This window comes from Cornus florida, unplaced genomic scaffold (genome assembly GCF_030987335.1).
Source record: "Cornus florida cultivar Cherokee Brave unplaced genomic scaffold, ASM3098733v1 CherokeeBrave_3.0.0_Hap2_Chr11, whole genome shotgun sequence".
Lineage (NCBI taxonomy): Eukaryota > Viridiplantae > Streptophyta > Magnoliopsida > Cornales > Cornaceae > Cornus > Cornus florida.
In genome coordinates, this window is record NW_026775581.1 from 137,964,544 (window position 1) to 137,985,481 (window position 20,938).

The 20,938-nt window shown below is 33.1% G+C and overlaps 1 protein-coding gene across 6 annotated transcripts; it reads left to right on the forward strand.

Annotated features, from left to right (window-relative positions):
- The first annotated feature begins 13,983 nt into the window (after positions 1-13,983).
- LOC132284878 (ethylene-responsive transcription factor ABR1-like) lies at positions 13,984-20,010 on the forward strand. 6 transcript variants are annotated; one of them, XM_059787012.1, is made up of 4 exons: positions 13,988-14,205; positions 18,190-18,347; positions 18,434-18,844; positions 19,447-20,010. In XM_059787012.1, exons 2-4 carry the CDS (start codon positions 18,341-18,343, stop codon positions 19,839-19,841), a joined length of 813 nt encoding a protein of 270 aa, XP_059642995.1. In that variant the 5' UTR covers positions 13,988-14,205; positions 18,190-18,340; the 3' UTR covers positions 19,842-20,010. The 6 variants fall into 6 exon arrangements, with proteins under 6 accessions (XP_059642990.1, XP_059642991.1, XP_059642992.1 ...); XM_059787007.1 differs by having other exon boundaries at positions 13,984-14,205; positions 18,153-18,844; XM_059787008.1 differs by having other exon boundaries at positions 13,986-14,205; positions 18,178-18,844.
- The last annotated feature ends 928 nt before the right edge of the window (positions 20,011-20,938 follow it).

Sequence of the window (20,938 nt, forward strand, 5' to 3'; positions counted from 1 at the left end):
AGAAAATAAAGAAAAAACAGAGGAGTAGATGAAGGCCAGAGAGAAGACTCAGAAATAAGAGGGAAAAAAAAATTACAGAGACCCAAAAAAAAATTAAAAAAAATAAAATAAACCAGATGAGAGAGAGAAGAGGAAGGAGAAGATAAGAGAATAGAAGATAAGAGAAAAGGAGGAGGAAAAAAAAAAGCAGAGGATTACTGGAGTAGATGAAAGGGAAAAAAAAAAAAAAATTTGAAAGCTAGTTTGGCCAAAGAGAAGACAGAGAAAGGAGTAGTCGAGCCCCTAAACAAAGCCCTTACATGAAGAAAAAGAAGGAAGAAAAACAGAAACCCAGAAAGAAGAAAAAAAAAAAACCAAGAAAGAAAAAAAAAAAAAAAAAAAAAAAAAGAGCCAGAGAAAAAAAAAAAAAAACAGATGAGAGAGAAAAGAGTTGAAGAGAAAATGAGGAGGAGAAAAAAAACTTAAATGAAATTACTGACCTGGGTAGTGGTTTTATTGGAGGAGGCAGCAGATTCCAGATTCTTCTCTTTCTCTCTCTTTTTTTTTCTTTTTTTCTTTCTTTCTCTCTCTTCTCTTTCCCACTTTTGACTTTCCCACTCTATCACGTTTCTTTTGCAGGCTTTTGCTTAATTGATCCAACTAGACTCTTGACCTTTCGTTCTTTGGCCACCCGCTGCAACCTACTGTAATACCCCTAGTTTTGGAAGGGATATAATCGGAATTCCGAGGGGTATCACACCTACTATCGCCATCGGTCCACCACAATTATTTGTCATTACCGACTTTTCTTCCGAATACAACATGGCCCTGATTCACTGGATAACGACTATGTCTGGTACTATTGGTTAATCGCAAGGGCTCGCCTTCGAGGCTGAATCATTGTAATGTCCAAGGCTAAGCATTACTTTTGGACATTAAAAGGCAAACGTTCCTTAAGGTAACTTAGGACCAACAATTTGTCTTCCAGAATGATTTCAAAGAAAAAAACCGAAATGGTCCAGAAATGCAAGTTTCTCACTGTTTAAGTGCCTAAACAATTTGGCAACCTTATGGCTTCACTTGTGACTTCTAAAATGGTTAAACCTACCCCAATACATCCATAAACATATGTATAATGATAAAACAACATCTATACATCAAGGCAAGATCAAATTACATCATTATATATTGGGATAAGTTCATTTACATTGAATTTGGGTACATAAATTTCAAAATATAAACTTCCAACTACGTATAAGCATGTGAAGGTGTCTCATCCACTCCGCCGCTTCTAGAACCCTGAAAATGATAAAGAAGGGGTGAGCACAACGGCTCAGTTGGAGGTGTCTAAGAAACACCTCTTAATGACCCCGTGAATCCAAACAAAACATAGTATAAGGAAGTAAGGGATCATGCCATAGGGGAAAATATGGCAACAACAACGACTGCACAATAACCACCACAACAACACAAAACAGGCAATCTAACATAATAGGTATATTTCATGACTTGACATAACTTGAAATTTCAGCATTTTTCATACACATACAATGCAAACATTGATTTCAATTTAGCATACTTCATCAGATCATTCCAAGTATCATGCATTTTTAACCACATAGTCACATAGAGCATAGTTATACACAAACCCTTAAGGCAATAGGAAAAATAATCAAATTAAGCATGCTTATAATCAAATTAAAAAGGGGAAATTCACCAAAGCCAAAGAACTTGTGAATTAGAACATCCCTACCTCACTAGATGAAGAAAATCCCAATTTCAGCCCAATTTTAAAATTCCCAAAGGTACTCTAAACTAAAAATTGCTCCGATCAAAACGAAACTCATAACGAGCTTGTCAACTTTGCCATTATATGGCAAAGTTGAAATCCAAGTGAAATATGGTGAATTTGGAGCTTAAAGTGTTTGATTTTAGAGAGAGAAAGTTTATGTAAAGAGAGAGAAAGCTTGCTGCGAGAGAGAAAGAAGAACAATTGGTCTCGTAATGACCAAATATGGTCATTTGTAATGATTGACACAAATGACGGGTCCCACGGTTAATAAAAATCAACTTCCACTAAGATATACATATACATATATTAACCAAATAACAACCACAAATAAATATGTCACCACATAAAATGCATTAAATAAAAATGGGGGAAATGCAATGAACTCAAAACACAAACGCGGTACACAACAATCCCGGTAACGGGTCTCACCTAGGACCCTGTCCGAAAAATGAAAAAATGTCAAAATGGTAACCAATGCATTTCCAAGAGTCCTGAACTCAAGGAAATGCTCCAACCATCCCTGGAACACACCCGGCACACCCTACAATGTCCGACACGTAAAATGAGACAAGACGAAAATACCCTAAAAATCAGAAAAATCACAAAAAATGGAAAATAGTAAAAATCAGAAACATTAAAGTCTGTTTGTAATGTGAATTGTTTGACATTAATTGTTAGTGTATTTGTGTCTGTAATTTTTTATGCATTTGCGATTGTAAGTTAATTATTTGTTGTCTAATTATTTATTATGATTGAATTTATTTTAAGTTAATGGATTTGGGTTTGGATTTGGACCATGGAAGAGAGCCTTGACAAACAACAATGACAGAACAACTCGAACAACTTTGTATTCAAATATGTTTGACAATCGATTGGAAAAAGATTTTACTCTATCCCAAATTGATTGGTTTTTATAACTAGCAAAACTAGTTGAAAATGATTTTCCGAGTACAATTTCTGAAAAAATCAAAAGAATTTGTCTTCTTGAAAAAGCAAGAGACCTCTTCAATTTTAATATTTTTAGACAGATTTCAAGAAAGATTAAAGATCATCAGACAATAATAAAACAATTTTATATTGATAATCATTTCGACATGATATATCGAGGTGATACTTATCCAAAGCTATCCCTGTTTATCGAAGGAGGTTTTCCATGGTCAATGGAGCAAATAGATTGGGGTGTAACTAACAAAGTTACATTTTCATCCCACGATACTTATTCCTAGAGATCTTTTCCCGCGATGATCGAAACAATGATCTTAATGTAATACCCCGATATTTTAAAGGATTCATTAATTAGAATTAATTACTTTTATTTTATTTTTAAATAATTTATTTGATTCAATTTGAATTAATTGCGTTTATTTTAATTTTTAATTGATTTGTTTTATTAAGTGCTTAGATTAATTGTTTTATTTTATTTATATTTCGTGAATTATTGATATGATGATTATTGTGTGTGCGCTTAATTATTGATTGAATTATTAATTATTGTAATTTATTGTTTTATTTATGTGCTTAGTGTAATCAGTTTTTTAATTTAAGTGTTTATTTAATTATTTAATTTTTTAAATTAATTGGATTTGGGCTTAAGGAAATTTGGACCAAAAGATGTGGTCTTGGGCTTGTATGAAGCCTTATTGGGTTAATTAATAAAGGTCCATGGTTATTTAATTATTTAAATGATCATTTTTGTATTAATTATAAATATATATATAATTATATATAAATATAATTAATTAATAATTGTTATGGAAAGATATATATATATATAATATATTTATAGATATATATTATTTAAAAATTATTATTCTATTGGAGGTCCTAGTTGGAATGGGATTTAGATTTTAATATGTATAAATGTATACATAAGGCTTTACGGTTAAAAGTTTACACGTTAGAAAAATAAAGGAGGCAGAAAGAGAGGATGAAGAAAGGCTGACAAGGAGGAGATCGGATCTGAGAAGGAGGACGTTTGGATTGGAAGAGATAATCAAAGTTTGAAGTGTCGGTTTCGTTTTGAAACCTTCAGGCGAGTTTTTCTCTATCTTTCCTCTTAGAATCCATAAGGATTTCACCTTGAGTATCAAAGTTTAATTAAATTATAAATTTAAATCAAAGTTATAACGGATTATTTAAAAGTATTAAGTTAATTTATTTGATTAAATCATGTTTAGATAGGATTATTTAAAAGCAGGAATTATTATAAATTTTTAGTTTGGATTATTGGATTTTATTTGTATATATAGGTGTTGTATATATATTTTAAAATCAATGTATAGGTGGAATTCTGACCCAAGAGGATTAATTAGGGTTTTTATATTTTTCTGAAATTTTTCTGAAATTTTGTGGTATTTTTAGGGATTTATTTGGTTTACTTTTCTATATATTTTGTTGGAAATTATATATATATAGATATATAATAGACGCTGTTGTGAAACGTAGGTTAATGGAGGATCAACTGGTGTGTAATCCAGTGTGGTCGGGTGCATGATAAGTTGGTGTAACCACTAGTCTAGCCCATAGGATTTATTTAATATAGTTAGTTTGATCTGGTGTGGATGCATACATGTGAGCTCAAGTGAGCTAATTTGGTGTGGGTGCATGTTCAAGTGAGCTAATCCAGTGTGGGTGCGCTCACAGTAGCATTTGAGCTCAGCCAATTATTTTGCCTAATGTGACATAAAATTAAAACGGTCATAACTTAATCATCTTAAATCGAAATTGAGTCATTCTTGAGCTCAAATTCATTGATTTTTTGTTCTCTTTCCTATGGTACTAATTTCGTTATCAGATTTCCATCATACTAGGAGATATTTACGTTTTAGTAAGACAGTGTCGAAAAACTATTTAAACCGATATGGAGTATTTAGGGGAAACTATTTCTGACATATTTAGTAGCATTAATTTGTGTAAATATAATAAATTAGTAATTTGTTGTGGAAGGAAGTGTGTATATATATATATATATGTATATATATATATATATCATTTAAGATGATTAATATTATCATTCTTATTTGGTATATCTTAAAAGGGTTGATTATTAAATTATGCATATAATATTCATGAGATGGTTATGTATGATTTAGCGTTTTGTTAATTTTAAAGTGATTCATGGTTAAAGTGTAGGCATGGATGAATTGCCAAAGGATTAAAAATATTACCTAAATATTTGTATGAATATAACACATACATGGGAAGTATGGATGAATTGCTAATTAAATGTATGAATAAATATACTTATGGAGGCATGGTTGAATTGCCAAAATATAAATAATTATACTTAAGGAGGCATAATTGAGTTGCCAATATAGAACTAAATATATTTATAAGGGCATGGTTGATTTGGCAAAGCATAATTAAATTGTTATATGCTAGATGATTAAAATTCTATCTAGGGTTATTGTGTGTATCTGTTAGATTAGGATTACATTAGAATAATCTAGTGTTTAAAGGTTAATATATTCTTTTATATGTAGCAAAAAAAAATAATGCTGTGAGAGACATGGATGATTTGTCAAAGCCTAGATATTGGCTGTGTGATTTAGTGAATAAAAATCATTATCGGGATTTGAAATTTAATATAATTTTCCTTTTATTATAATTAATTGTTTAAATGATTAAATAATTGTCTATAATGGATTTATGGTCAAGAGAGTTTTTTTTTTTAAAGAAATATGAATTGAGGATTGGTCTAGGAATGATTGTTAATTTAATCATTGTTTAATAGTTTTGAATTTAGTGAACCTAGTAATTGATGTGACTAATGTAGTATATATAATTATATATATATGTGTATCATGGTGTACTAAAGATAAAAACTTTATTATGATTGGCTTTGGTCAGAGATGATCTTTTTATTGGTTTTCAGAGGCCTGGTAGAGAGAGCTTACTCGTAAGGTTTAACCCGCGATTTATTTTTCAAGTTATTAGAAGAAGTTCCAAGTCTAAAGGTTGAGAATCCGCAGTTGAAGGACGTATCCATTCTTTCAGTTTATTTAAAAGTAGGATATTATTATCATTTCATTTGATGTTAGTATTTAATAATGAACTTCTAGATAATGGATTTTGGTTAAGGGGTCCTTAAATTATAGGATTCCCGAGTTGTAAATTTTGGAGAATTATTAATGAAACTTTTATTTAATAGATTCCCTTCAGCGAGGTTTTTTTTTTTTTTTTTTTTTTTTTTTTTTTTTTTTTTTTTGTACTATGTGCTTGTTTTAATTGTTTTGACATATTTATATAGTTAGGATGGAGGCGTATATTGCCGATTGAGATGGGTAGCTGGATTTAAAGATGTGTGGGCCCTGGTAGAAGGAGGACTTGTGACCACCTTTGTGTGCGTTTTACATGAGATACCCACTATCCGGTTAAGACTGCTTTAATCCAGTGAGAGTCTCTAGTGTGTACTTATATTTATCAATTATATAAATATGAAATTAGCTAATTACGAGATGTGTCAGCTAATTATGAGTATGTAGGGATGGGTTAATTTCCTCACAGATAAAAGGAATAATGAAATTTGAAATTAAATAATTAAAGTTTTCATTTCATGGATTCGTGAATTTCGAGGACGGAATTCCTTTTGTTAGGGGGGAAGAATGTAATACCCCGATATTTTAAAGGATTTATTAATTAGAATTAATTTATTTTATTTTATTTTTAAATAATTTATTTGATTCAATTTGAATTAATTGCATTTATTTTAATTTTTAATTGATTTGTTTTATTGAGTGCTTCGATTAATTGTTTTATTTTATTTATATTTCGTGAATTATTGATATGATGATTATTGTGTGTGCGCTTAATTATTGATTGAATTGTTGGCGTGTTGATTTTATTGATATAGTATGACTTGGTTGTAATTTATTGTTTTGCTTATGTGCTTAGTGTAATCAGTTTTTTAATTTAATTGTTTATTTAATTATTTGGTTTATTTAAATTAATTGGATTTGGGCTTAAGAAAATTTGGACCAAAAGATGTGGTCTTGGGCTTGTATGAAGCCTTATTGGGTTAATTAATAAAGATCCATGGTTATTTAATTATTTAAATGATCATTTTTGTATTATATATATATATATATATATATATATATAATATAATATATGTTTATAGATATATATTATTTAAAGATTATTATTCTATTGGAGGGTCCTAGTTGGAATATGATTTGGATTTTAATGTGTATAAATATACACATAAGGCTTTAGGGTTAAAAGTTTACATGTTAGAAAAATAAAGGAGGCAAAGAGAGATGATGAAGAAGGGCTGACAAGGAGGAGATCAGATCTGAGAAAGAGGACGTTTAGATTGGAAGAGATAATCAACGCTTGAAGCGTCGGTTTCGTTTTGAAACCTTCAGGCGAGTTCTTCTCTATCTTTTCTCTTAGAATCCATAAGGATTTCACCTTGAGTATCAAGGTTTAATTAAATTATTAATTTAAATCATAATTAGAACGAATTATCTAAAAGCATTAAGTTAATTTATTTGATTAAATCATGTTTAAATAGGATTATTTAAAAGTATGAATTATTATAAATTTTTAGTTTGGATTATTGGATTTTATTTGTATATATAGGTGTTGTATATATATTTTAAAATCAATGTATAGGTGGAATTATGACCCAAGAGGATTAATTAGGGTTTTTTATACTTTTCTGGAATTTTTCTGAAATTTTATAGTATTTTTAAGAATTTATTTGGTTTACTTTTCTATATATTTCGTTAGAAATTATCTATATATATATATATATATAATAGACGCTGCTGTGTAATGTAGGTTAATGGTGGATCAATTGGTGTGTAATCCATTGTGGTCGGGTGCATGATAAGTTGGTGTAACCACTAGTCTAGCCCATAGGATTTATTTAATATAGTTAGTTTGATCTGGTGTGGATGCATACATGTGAGCTCAAGTGAGCTAATCTGGTGTGGGTGCATTTGTGTGAGCTCAAGTGAGCTAATCCGGTGTGGGTGCGCTCACAGTAGCATTTGAGCTCAGCCAATTATTTTGCCTATTTGTGACATAAAATTAAAACGGTCATAACTTAGTCATCTTAAATCGAAATTGAGTCATTCTTGAGCTCAAATTCATTGATTTTTTGTCCTCTTTCCTATGGTACTAATTTCGTTATCAGATTTCCATCCTACTAGGAGATATTTACGTTTTAGTAAGACAGTGTCGGAAAACTATTTAAACCGATATGGAGTATTTAGGGGAAACTATTTCTGACATATTTAGTAGCATTAATATGTATAAATATAATAAATTAGTAATTTGTTGTGGAAGGAAGTGTGTGTATATATATATATATATATGTATATAATTATTTATATATGTGTATATATAGTTTAATTTGTTTATAAATTGTATGGAAGGATGAATATATATATATATATATATATATATATATATATATATATATATATATCATTTAAGATGATTAATATTATCATTCTTATTTGGTATATCTTGATAGGTTGATTATTGAATTATGCATATAATATTCATGAGATGGTTCTGTATGATTTAACGTTTTGTTAAGTTTAAAGTGATTCATGGTTAAAGTGTAGGCATGGATAAATTGCCAAAGGATTAAAAATATTACCTAAATATTTGTATGAATATAACATATACATGGGAAGTATGGATGAGTTGCTAATTAAATGTATGAATAAATATACTTATGGAGGCATGGTTGAATTGCCAAAGTATAAATAATTATACTTAAGGAGGCATGGTTGAGTTGCCAATATATAACTAAATATATTTATAAGGGCCTGGTTGATTTGGCAAAGCATAATTAAATTGTTATGTGCTAGATGATTAAAATTCTATCTAGGGTTATTGTGTGTATCAGCTGGATTAGGATTACATTAGAATAATCTAGTATTTAAAGGTTAGTATATTCTTTTATATATAGCGAAAAAAAATAATGCTGTGAGAGACATGGATGATTTGTCAAAGCCTAGATATTGGCTGTGTAATTTAGTGAATAAAAATCATTATCGGGATTTGAAATTTAATATAATTTTCCTTTTATTATAATTGATTGTTTAAATGAGTAATGTAATACCCCGTATTTTATTAAAGAGTTTAGTTTATTTAAATTCATTTATGTGAGGATTTCTTTACTTATTATTGTGCATGCTACATTATTATATTAAGTTCATTTAATGGTGCATGTAAATTAATTGTGTATGTTAAAATAGTAAATTTATTCATTTAATTGTGCATGTATTATTATTAATAATTTTATTTGTTGGTTATGTTTATATTAATCATTATTAGTTAATTAAAGTATTATATTTGTGTTATAAAGTATTATGATGATATAATGTATTCTTATGTAATAATAATAATAATAATTATAATAGTTTAATAATAATAATAATAATAATAATAATAATATAATAATAATAATTATAAAAGTTTATTAATAATAATATTAGTAATAATAATAATAATAGTTATAATAATAATAATAGTATTAAATCACAATGTCATGATGAAATTAGAGATTAGGATATGATTTCATTAATGTGTATGGGTAGACTTGAAGCCATATAGTTGGGAAAGTGGTTAGTAAATGTAAAAATTAGATATTTGTAATATTTATATTATATAAATTGTATATAAATTAGTTAGCCTACCTTAGAAGGAATGGAAGGGAGTTAGAAAAAAATTATAACTTTTAGTGAGCCATTGTAAAAGTGTGGAAATGTGAGAGAGAAAGAAAGGAGCTTGGACCGGGTAGGAGAAATTTACCCGACTACGCGCAACCGGCGGATTTATTTTAAATCCAAAAAGGCAAGTTATTATCTACTTTTCCCCTTTGAATTAATAAATTAATTGTTTAGTTAATTTTCATGCATAGAGACCAGGTTATGAAGTTAATAAATTATTAATTTTAGTTTATTAAACTAATGAAATTTTAATTATATAGGATGGTATATATTTATTTAATATCCTATGAAATTAATAATGGCTGAAAATAATTAAATAAGGCTTTAGGGATTTTTCTAGAATTTTCTAGATTTTTCCTGGGCTTTTCTGTAATTTCCGGCGACCTTCCGGCGAGTTTTCCGGTCACCGGCAATGGGGGAGATGACCGGAGTGATCCGGTGTGATACGGCGCACCATAGGAGGGTATGCGCGCGCATCTGGGCCATTAACAGGAGCGATTGATTCGGTGCACCGCGGTCCATGTTACCGCGGTACACCCGGATCTATGAGCGTTGGATTGAGTGAAGATAGGGTGAGATGATTCAGTGTAGCGCGCCCATAGCAGGATGATGCAGCCAGCGAACTAGGAAGAGCCACGTCATCAGGGGGGGCTTAGTGCGCGCGTGGGAGCGCGTGCGCGCGCGTGGAGGATGCCACACGCGCGTAGCGGCGCGTATGAGAGCGTGCACGCGTGGGAAAGCTTGGCGGCGCGTGTGGGGAGCTCTGGGAGGCGCGTGGGGGCGCGTGAAGGGCCTCTGCAGCTGCTGGAAAAGTCCAGAATACCCCTAGGGACTGTTTTGTCATTACCAGGACCTTCACTATACATTTTGGGGCCTCGGGTTGGCATTTTTGGAATTAACGGGACATTATATTATTATTTTATTTCTCGTTAACTATTATAAATTGTCCGATTAATATTTCTAAATATTAATTGTATCAGTTAAAGTGCGAATCGCTAGTAAACATATGTAATTAATTTAACGACTATTAATGGTATTATTTTATTAAACTGTAATAACCATTAATGTAAAATTAATTAGTGCTTGGTTTTATTCATATAAATAACCCATTATATATTATGGAATATTTATACTGTTAATCGTATATAAACCATGATTATTATGCTGTGTGCATTTCAGGGAATAAATGGACTGTTTATTATGTCGCATTTATATTATATGGATGTGTTGCCATATAGAACCATGTGAGCTGGCTAATAAGTTTAGACTCATTTATACCTTATGCATTCGTTGCTATAGACAGATGTGTGGCTGTCGGGGTATGTGGTTTAATATTATTGGCATGTGTTGCCTAATTGATATACTTAGTATATTTATTCATATTATTGGCATGTGTTGCCTAATTAACATACTCAGTATATTTAGTATTATTATTGGCATGTAGTGCCTAATTGTTATGCTCAGTAACTCATTAGTACATTGAGATGTGTTATTACTGTGTAGTCTTTACAGTTTGTGTTGTCAGTAACATGTACCTTGTATAATAGCTGATTTCCCGGGTAGGGAAAGGCGACACTTAACCACCTAGTGTGAGTCTAAGTGATCACCGTCTATTCTGGTTGAGGTCATGTTATACATTGGATAGTTCCCTTAGGATGTATACAGATATAGTACTCATCCAGATATAAATAATTAATTTATTTGATTCTCTGATTTGGGTCATAGTAGAGAGGACTTGCTCGTGGGGTTGACCCACCATTGTTGTTATTTTAGGATACGGTCAGTATCCGTTCCAAGGTTGAGGTTAGCAGTGTGGGACCACCATCCGAACTCATCTACTCTTACGATCCAGTTCAGGGTAGAAGTTTTATGTATTACTTCAGTTTTAGTTTTTATTTACTTTTGACGTTGAACTCTTAGGTTTATATTTAGGGATCCTTGATATAGGATTTCCAAGTATGTAATGGAGTACTGTATTTAAATAAAGGATGGATGGATGTTGTATTATTTAGTGTTCATTTCCTGTCTAAATTCTTTTATTATCATCATGTTGTATTCCATGCTTGTATATTGCCAATTGTTTTTGATATCCCTCGTTTTTCGTGTATAAGCCTGATCAACTTATGCGTGGAAAATGTTGGGGGTGTCACGAGTAAATAATTGTCTATAATGGATTTATGGTCAAGAGAGTTTCTTTTTTAAAAGAAATATGAATTAAGGATTGGTCTAGGAATGATTGTTAATTTAATCATTGTTTAATAGTTTTGAATTTAGTGAAACTAGTAATAGATGTGGCTAATGTAGTATATATAATTATATATATATGCGTATCATGGTGTACTAAAGATAAAAGCTTTATTAGGATTGGCTTTGGTCAGAGATGATTTTTTTATTAGTTTTCAGAGGCCTGGTAGAGAAAGCTTGCTCGTAGGGTTTAACTTGCGATTTATTTTTCAGGTTATTAGAAGAAGTTCCAAGTCTAAAGGTTGAGGATCCGCATCTGAAGGACTTATCCATTATTTCAGTTTATTTAAAAGTAGGATATTATTATCATTTCATTTGATGTTAGTATTTAATAATGAACTTCTGGATAATGGATTTTGGTTAAGGGGTTCTTAAGTTACAGGATTCCCGAGTTGTAAATTTTGGAGAATTATTAATCAAACTTTTATTTAATAGATTCCCTTCAGCGAGTTATTTATTCTTTTCATTTCTTTTTGTACTCTGTGCTTGTTTGAACTACTTTAATTGTTTTGATATTTCTCTGGTTTTGTACGCAAACTTGATCAACCTGTGTTATGAAATTAGGGGGTATTACACTTAAAGACTACTTTTTACTGGAAATGGAGCAGAAGCATGACGTTCTCGATCTTTAGCTCTATCAGATGGCAAGAAAAAAAACAAAAAAATTCAGCCATATCAAATATGGTTTCTCAAAACAACAGAAGAAAATGAATTTAAGCATAAAACATTGCTAAATTCATTAGAAATAACAAAAAAACTTGGTCAGATCGATATTGCTATCAACAACATGATATAGCCTTAAATATAAAGCCATCATAATAAGAGACACTATTCAAGCACCTTTCATGGTCTGTGACAGAAGAAGACTTTTTGTCACACAGCTGTTAGTAGACTATCCCAACTACTAATAACATCAAAGAGCTGAAAATCGATATCCCATAAGACATTTTGATGGGAGTCGAATAAACCGATATTGATTGGCTAAACCAGTTTAATCAAAGTTCGGCCAGCACACCACCTTTAGATAAGTATGAACTCCATAATCTCATCAATGTAATGGAAGGATAACCAAAACTTTTTTAAATGACTTCATAATTATCCAGCACACGACGAAAAGTCAAGTCTATTCATGAACAATAAAAGGCTGTAAAAAGAAAATTCCTTCACATGTCATAAACAGTAAAAGTTATTTTATTTTCTGTATAAATTCCGATGATTTGTAAATAACAAGGTATCTGAAGTTTCCTTATTTTCTCTCTCTCTTCCTTTTTGTATTTCTCTTTTAAGTTTTATATTTTTCACTTTGTCAACCGTCTTTCTCTGGTAACATCCTCAAATAACCAATTTCTTGGTATTTCAAGATTTGTCCATTTCAATAATTTTGGTTCAATTATTGAATCAAAGGGCCTTGGTTCGAATAGAGTGACTAATTTTGAGTTAATCTTGTGAGTCAAGGTTTCAGGAACTTTAAGGACTTTCCATTGAATCCCTAAACTAAGGGAATCATGGTCCATTTTGAGATCCAAAAGTTTGATTTTGACTTCCAAAACTTTTTTGATATTTGAATCATCAATTGAAACAAAGTAATTCGGCTTTAGTTTAAACCAAATGCATTGTTGACTAGATTGGATTGAACACCACCAATTAGTGCTTCAATTGGATTGTGAAGTCTATTATCCATGACCAAGACAAGAATGGGTTGACCTGTTCCTTTTCAGAAAAGAAAAGTGATCTTAATTTGAACCATTCCTATATGGATGTAAAACTTAGAGAGAAACCTGATACCAATTACAAAACAAAGCGAAAAGTAGAAAACTCAAAAGAGAAATACAAAAGGGGAGAGAGAGAGAAAATAAGGAAAGTTAATATGCCTTGTTGTTTACAAATTATCGAAATTTATACAAAAAATAAGGTAACTTTTACTATTCATGACATATGAAGGAATCTGTTTTTTACAACCTTTCTCTGTTCATGACATGTCAAGATATCCGTTTTTTACAACCTTTCTCTATTCATGATATGTGAAGGAATCTGCTTTTGACAGCCTTTTACTATTCATTAATAGACCTTACTTTTTGTCGTGTGCTGGATAATTATGAATCTGAAAATGTCTTGGTCGTCCTTCCATTGCATTGAAATTCAATGAATTTAATTAGAAATATGCTATTCTTTTTATAGGGTTTGAAATTCATTTTTAAATAATTTTCAATTTCGATTCTTTTATTTAGATAAACTATTCTTTTGGTATTGAAATTAAAATTTTTGAAGGAAAAAACGACAAGAAACAAATAATTGGTAAAGCCCAGGGTGGATTAACCGGTTCTAGGGTAGGATAGTCCAATCCCTATCGATCACCGGAAAACAAACGCGGCCTTGGAATAAGCAAAGCCTGCGGAACATTTTATTCGGAAAAAGGACAGGGGAAGATGGAAGCAACATCGGTTCATCAATTGACATCCAAATGAAAGCCAGGAAGAAAACGATACCGAACTCCCCTTTGTAAGCAATTCCTTCTTCTTCTTCTTATTATGTATTGGTTTTATTCCAATTTGTTAAAATCATCATTTGAATGACAACAAATTCCACTGATTTTGTCACCATTATCATCCTTCATCTCAATGAAACCCCAATTGTTGGATGAAATTATGAAGACCCAGAAGAGTTGAGACTTTGTTTCAGAGAGAGTGTGTTTTAGTATCAAGTGTGAAATTGTTCTTGTCTGATGATAGTTTGTTATCTAGTACGAAGTTGTTCTTGTCTGATAAGAGTTCGTTTAGGGGGAAGAGAGAGAGTAGAAGAATGAAGTTGTTCATGTCTGAAATATCTGTATACAGATACTTCAGCGCCAAAACCACTAGCAAAAGCACAAAATGGCCTCGAATTAGTTACAAGAACAAGAGAAATAACCACACAACCCCTAAAAGTAGCAGAATTAAGTGGACTGACGAACAGTCACAAGTGTTGGCTGCCATTTCCAGGGGCGAGTCGGTTATCGTCACCGGCTCTGCAGGTACTGGAAAAACCATTTTAGTCCACCATATCATCAAATTGCTCAACAAAATTCACGGCCCATCTCAGGTTTTAGTGACGGCGTCCACTAGTGTGGTTGCTTGTGCTCTTGAGGGGCAGACCCTTTACTCATTCGCCGGGGTTGGGCTTGTTGCGGCCGATTCCAAAACTTTGCTCAATAGGATTCTTTTGGATGAGAGGGCTTACAAGAGGTGGAATAGAGTTAAGGCATTGGTTATTGATGAAATTAGCATGGTCCAGGCTGAGTTTTTTTTGATAAACTTGAATACATTGCAAGAGAGACCAGAGATGATGAACATGCATCTAAAAACATAGTGTGGGGTGGAATACAACTAGTTGTGAGTGGAGATTTCTTTCAGTTACCACCCATTCTGGATAAGCAGAAACTAAAAGGGGGAAAGGAATTTGCATTTGAGGCCGATTGTTGGAATTCAAGCTTTAATGTGCAGGTGGAACTTATGAAAATTTTTAGGCAGTCGGATGGACAACTAATCAAGTTGCTTCAAGGTATAAGAAGAAGAGAATGTGATCCGGAAGACTTGAAGCTCATAGAACAATGTTCCTTGGAAACAGAGCCAGATTCTTCTATGGTACGGTTCTACCCTATGAATAAAGATGTGAATAGAGTGAACGATAAGCAAATGGTGAGCTTGGGTGAGCAAACTGTTGAATATCTTGCTATTGAAAGTGGTGAGGACCCTTGGAAGAAGCAGCTCAAACAGGGGACAGCACCCAATACACTTGAAGTCTGTGAAGGGGCAAGGGTCATGCTGAGTAAGAATTTAAATGTTGGGCGTAAATTGGTGAATGGTGCCACCGGCACAGTTATAAGTTTCTACGAGTCATACGATGATAAGGATATTACGAAAATGTGTCGCAAAGGACTATTGCCAGTAGTTAAATTTGATTCAGGGCCTGAGCTGGTGATTTATCCAGAGAGATGGGTAGTAATGGAGGGTGAACAAGTTAAAGCCACGCGAAAGCAAATCCCTCTCATATTGGCTTGGGCGATAAGCATTCACAAGTGTCAAGGCATGACACTTGACAGTCTTCACACTGATCTATCTAGGGCTTTAGGTTGTGGGATGGTCTATGTTGCACTTTCTCACGTGAGAAGCTTAGATGGCCTTCATATATCCGGTTTCAATCCCTCAAAGGTTAAGGCACACCCAAAGGTTTTGCAGTTTTATCAGAGTTTTGCCAGTAAGCAAGTTAAGCTAGGTGAGGATGAACTTCCGCGTTTTACCCCTGAACTATCACAAATCGGCATTTTGCCCCCTTGGACTGCAAAAAAGAACAAGTTAGTACCTCAACTATCACAAATCGTGCAAATTAACCCCTGAAACTCAATTCCGGCCACTTTCCGGCCCATAAGGTCAGCACGTGACTGTCCTTTTCTTTTAATTCTAAAATTGCCTTGAAAAATTTCCGTTGTAACCCTTTGCCTGTAAATGAACCCATTTGTTCATTTTCCTTCTTCCATCTGGCCTCTAATTTGCTCCACCTTTGCACCAAACACTCAGACAAATTTGAAGAACAAAGTTTAAGGAAAGATATACATATATAGATATGTGTGTGTGTGTTTTTTTTTTCTGTATTATATATATATATATATATATATACACACACACGTGTGTACTAGGGAAGGAGAGAGGAAGATCTATTTGAGCTTGTAGAGAGAAAGAGAGAGATAGCGGCAATGATGGATAATACTCCAAAACTATCAGTAACGGAGCATAGTTGATAAAAACTTCGCATATTTCAGGTACAGATTGGATTGAAAACTTTTTTCTGAATTGAATTGTTTCGTTTATGTTTTGCTTTGGTTCGACTTCGATCTTTCAAGAGTGTTCAATTTTTTGATTTGTGGTTTTGATCAGTTATTGAATTTCAATTTAGGGTTTTTGTTTTGATTATTAAACCTTAATGATTCTGTATGCATGTAAATCACAAGCTAGTATTTGATGATTTTGATTTAGTTGGTTGTTTGATTGTAGAAATACAACTAGTGGAAGCTTAATCTTTGAAAATTCAAGTGTTGCCTTATAGAATATTGGAGATTTAGATGATCCAATCATGGTTATTGTTTATCAGTAAAAAGTTTTTCGGATTTGGGTTTTAATTGGAGGTTGAATTGTATACTCATTTTTGATGACTTCTGTTGTTTTTTTCCATTCATGATTAATTTTCTAGATTTTAGTTGTCATTTTCTAGATTTTAGATTTTAGTTGTAGGTTTATTCTAGATTTTAGTTGTCATTTTCCTCTTATCATTGCTTCAGTGTAACTTACCCTATGAATGGCATGCCCTTTCACTTTTCAGTCTCATTGTTTTAGTTATTGTGTTTCAATCCTTACTCCTTGCCCAGGTGATTTACTGTTGTCTCGGTCATGAGTGTATGCGTGGGAAAACTGAGTGTATATCATGAGGGGCATTGAGGGTATTTCACGTTTATTATTTATTTTCGTATTTTTTTTTTCTTAATTACGATGGGTAGTTTTGTAAATCTACAATGAGGTCGGCCGAAAAGTGGTCGGAATTGCGTTTTAGGGGTTAATTTGTACCATTTGGATAGTTGTAGTACTGACTTGTTCATTTTTATAGTTCAAGGGGGTAAAATGTTGATTTGTGATAGTTCAAGGTAGTTGTTTGCACTTTTGCCAACCAATGGGTGGATGCAGTCATTTTTGACAAAGGTAGGCTGAGTTTTAGCCACCAACGTTAACCTTTCAAATATATATATATATACACACAAATATATGAGTTCATGATCTATGAAGTCTTGTAACCAGAATCCCTCATCTACCGCCTTAAGGCCTTTATTAAGCGTTCTTCGATCGTACTTGCTGGATAGCTCTGTGTTAAATAAAGAAGATCTGTTTTGTACTAGAAGACCTTTGCTCTTCTGTTGCAACTCTTCTATCCCTTCCTTGAAGTCAGTCCGCTCTTTAGATAAGGCTGGCTAGCTGAGACCGACTCTTCTATGTCGGCTTAAATAAGAAGAATCAGAGGGACAGATGGAACCGAAGAGGGAGGAAAATGAAGGTTGAATTAGGTCTGTTGTAAGCTAAAGTTGTTTTCTCTTTCAACTTATTAGAATTAATGTTTTTTTTTTCTCTTTTTCATTTTTCTTTTGCTTTCCTTTCACCAAGTTACATAATTTTTTTTTTTTAATTCTTATATATACTCCGCCACTAGCTATAAAAAGATTATTATTGTTTATGCACTGGTGCACCAGTTGAATTTAACCAATATTTGAACTTCAATTGGACCAATTTTGTCCGGGCATTTCAAAAAAGAAAATATTTGAAGTTCAAATGATTACTGATTTGTGTAGTTCTGTTAAGAAAGTTGTGTTTGCTTGATTTGGGTAGTTTTGTTTGGTTGATTTACTGATTTATATTTGGATATTGAAGTGATACATCTGAGCAACAACTGCAGCATTTGATGCAGATCAATAATACACCATTGACAAGGAATGAGCCTCTGAATTTGGTGCCATATAAATCTCATCACCAAAATATCGATAGCCCTTTGTTTCTCAACCCTGAAGCTGTGGCCTCAGAAAAGGAGGCCCAAATGGAGATCCTGAAACGCCTCATTGATGCCTGGTACAATGGCAACAAAAGCACGCTCTGTGTTACTTCAAATAGTCATATTTTACTCTCTTCTCTCACTGTGTCAATGGCTATGGCAGCTGGCAACGCCCTCGATGAGACCATGGGTTTAGGCCTAACAGATTCAGATAACAACTATGGAATTGGAGCTAGTGGCAGAGGACTAATTAAAGAAGATGGGAATAATGTTGGGCTGTTGGAGAACTTGGAGTCGGTGTTGCCGATGTTTTTGGGGCACAACAGAGAGCGAGAGATGTCAACTCTGACCCATGTGGTGTCTGGTGATCAGGTGGGTGAAGATTTTGCTAAACATGATCAAGAGGAGGAGTATATAGGTGGTGGTGGTAATAATAATGATTGTATGTGGGGTGTTGGAGGAAAGAGAAGACGCATAGAGGATGATATTGGGCAGTTATCTGAATCAGTTTCAAGACCATATTATCATCCATATACTGACTTTTCAGCAGGAGGCTCATCTTCTAACTTGAGAGGTAAGCTTTAAACTCTCTCTACCTGTTTCTCTACCTCTGTGACTCTGTCCATGTGACACGTGACTTTCACTTAAGTTAGTTTAGTGGTTATTGCTACATCTTTTTTTTTTTTTTTTTAATCACTGTATATGGCTTAACTAATTTGTTAGGGTGCCTTTGGTAACCTGAAACATTTTTTTTGTTTTATGTTGTTAATTTCTTAAAAGGCCAAAAAAAAAAAAAAAAAAAATTCATGTTTAATAATATATATATTTTTTCTATGACAAAAAAAGTTTTTTATTTTTGTGAATAAAAGAGAAAACATAAAAAAAAAAAAAGGTGTTTCTTCGGCCTCACAAACGTTTTCACTATTGTTACTACACAATCACTATTCATTTTAAAAAAAAATTCATATTATTTATGTTATATACTAATGCTACATATTAAATGCTAATAAAAATTATTTTAATATAAAATATATTAAATTGTGTCAATTAACTTTTATTTGATAAAAAAAATATTTTTTTAATATAAAGTGGTAGAGGGATTAATGTTTTAGTACTTGTCTAATACCCTGAATCTTCAAAATCCCTCTTTTAATTATTTGGTAGTTAATTCTGCAGTTGCAGAAAGTTCAAGCATTAGGACAACAAACACACAAACAACAGAGATTGCATATACATACACTCCCACATATGACAATCTAGGAGAGCCAAGGAGGAAATACAGAGGAGTGAGACAGAGGTCATCGGGCAAGTGGGTAGCTGAAATTAGAGACCCATACAAAGCTGCTAAGGTTTGGTTAGGCACATTTGACACTGCTGAAGGAGCTGCAAGAGCCTATGATGAAGCAGCTCTCAAGTTTAGGGGCAACAAGGCCATACTCAACTTCCCCGAAAACGTCAGACTCCGTCCACCACCAGGAGATTCTCCGGCCACCCAGTTGACCATTTCGGATTCTCCACGTACGCTTTTATCAGTTTCAACATCAAATGAACCGATTGTCCATTCTTGTTAACATAATAATACCATCATATATATTACAATAGTTGTACCGTGGTTGTTTCATATATATTATAGTTGTTGTACCGTGATTGTAGCCGTCATTCACTTGTTCACTAGCCTATATATATTTATCCATTTGTATATGATTAAGATATATCAATAAACAGAACCTATATTGTATCTCTCTCATTGTCTCTCTCTTATATTCTTGTGGGTGTCCGTTACCAACTGTTGACATGGCATGTTGAAAAGTCAACACAACCTCTGCTAGGACTTCGTGGCAAGTTGAAAAGTCAAAAAATTACATTAAACCCTGACATCGCACCAGGCCACCAAGCCTTGAGGGCTTAACACTTGAGCATCTGAAGCCCTAGCATCGTACCAGGCCACCAAGCCTTGAGGACTTAACCCTCGAGTGTCCTAAGCCTTGGCATCGTACCAGACCACCAAGCCTCAAGAGCTTAATCTTCGAGCCCTGGCATCACACTACTCCATCAAGCCTCGAAAACTTAACACTCGATCAGGTCAACAACCCTCAAGGAACCAACCCTCGAGCAACTCAAACCCTGGCAACGCATTAGGTAAACAAGCCTTAAGGAATCAACCCTCGAGCAACTCAAACCCTAGCAACGCACCAAATCAACAATGCCTTGACAAGCCAGCCCTCGAGCAACCCAAACCCTGGCATCACACAAGGGAGAACCTGAACCTCGAGCATTACAAACCCCAGCAAAAGGCCAGCACTCGAGGGTCTAGCATACAGGCCTCTTCGAACCTTACAGTACCTCGAGGTATTAAAGCCCCAGAGAGCTTGCCTACAAATTACCATATCTTTATAAGTTTGAATATAACACAAAACGAAGGTAGGGCCTTTTCAGCTATGTGGCATCTCAGCTTGGGAAACTTAGAAGGATCTTGGACTGGTGGATGAGAAGTAAAGAAGTGTGATACCCCCGGATTTCCGAATGCGGGTTGGCCAGGCCCACGCCCGAATACTCGAGGATATCAAAACAAATTGATAATAAACGAACACAGAGTACAAAAGAATAAAGAAGAATAAATAAAATGCTGACAAGAAACTAAAATGATAATCTAATAATAAACCTCATA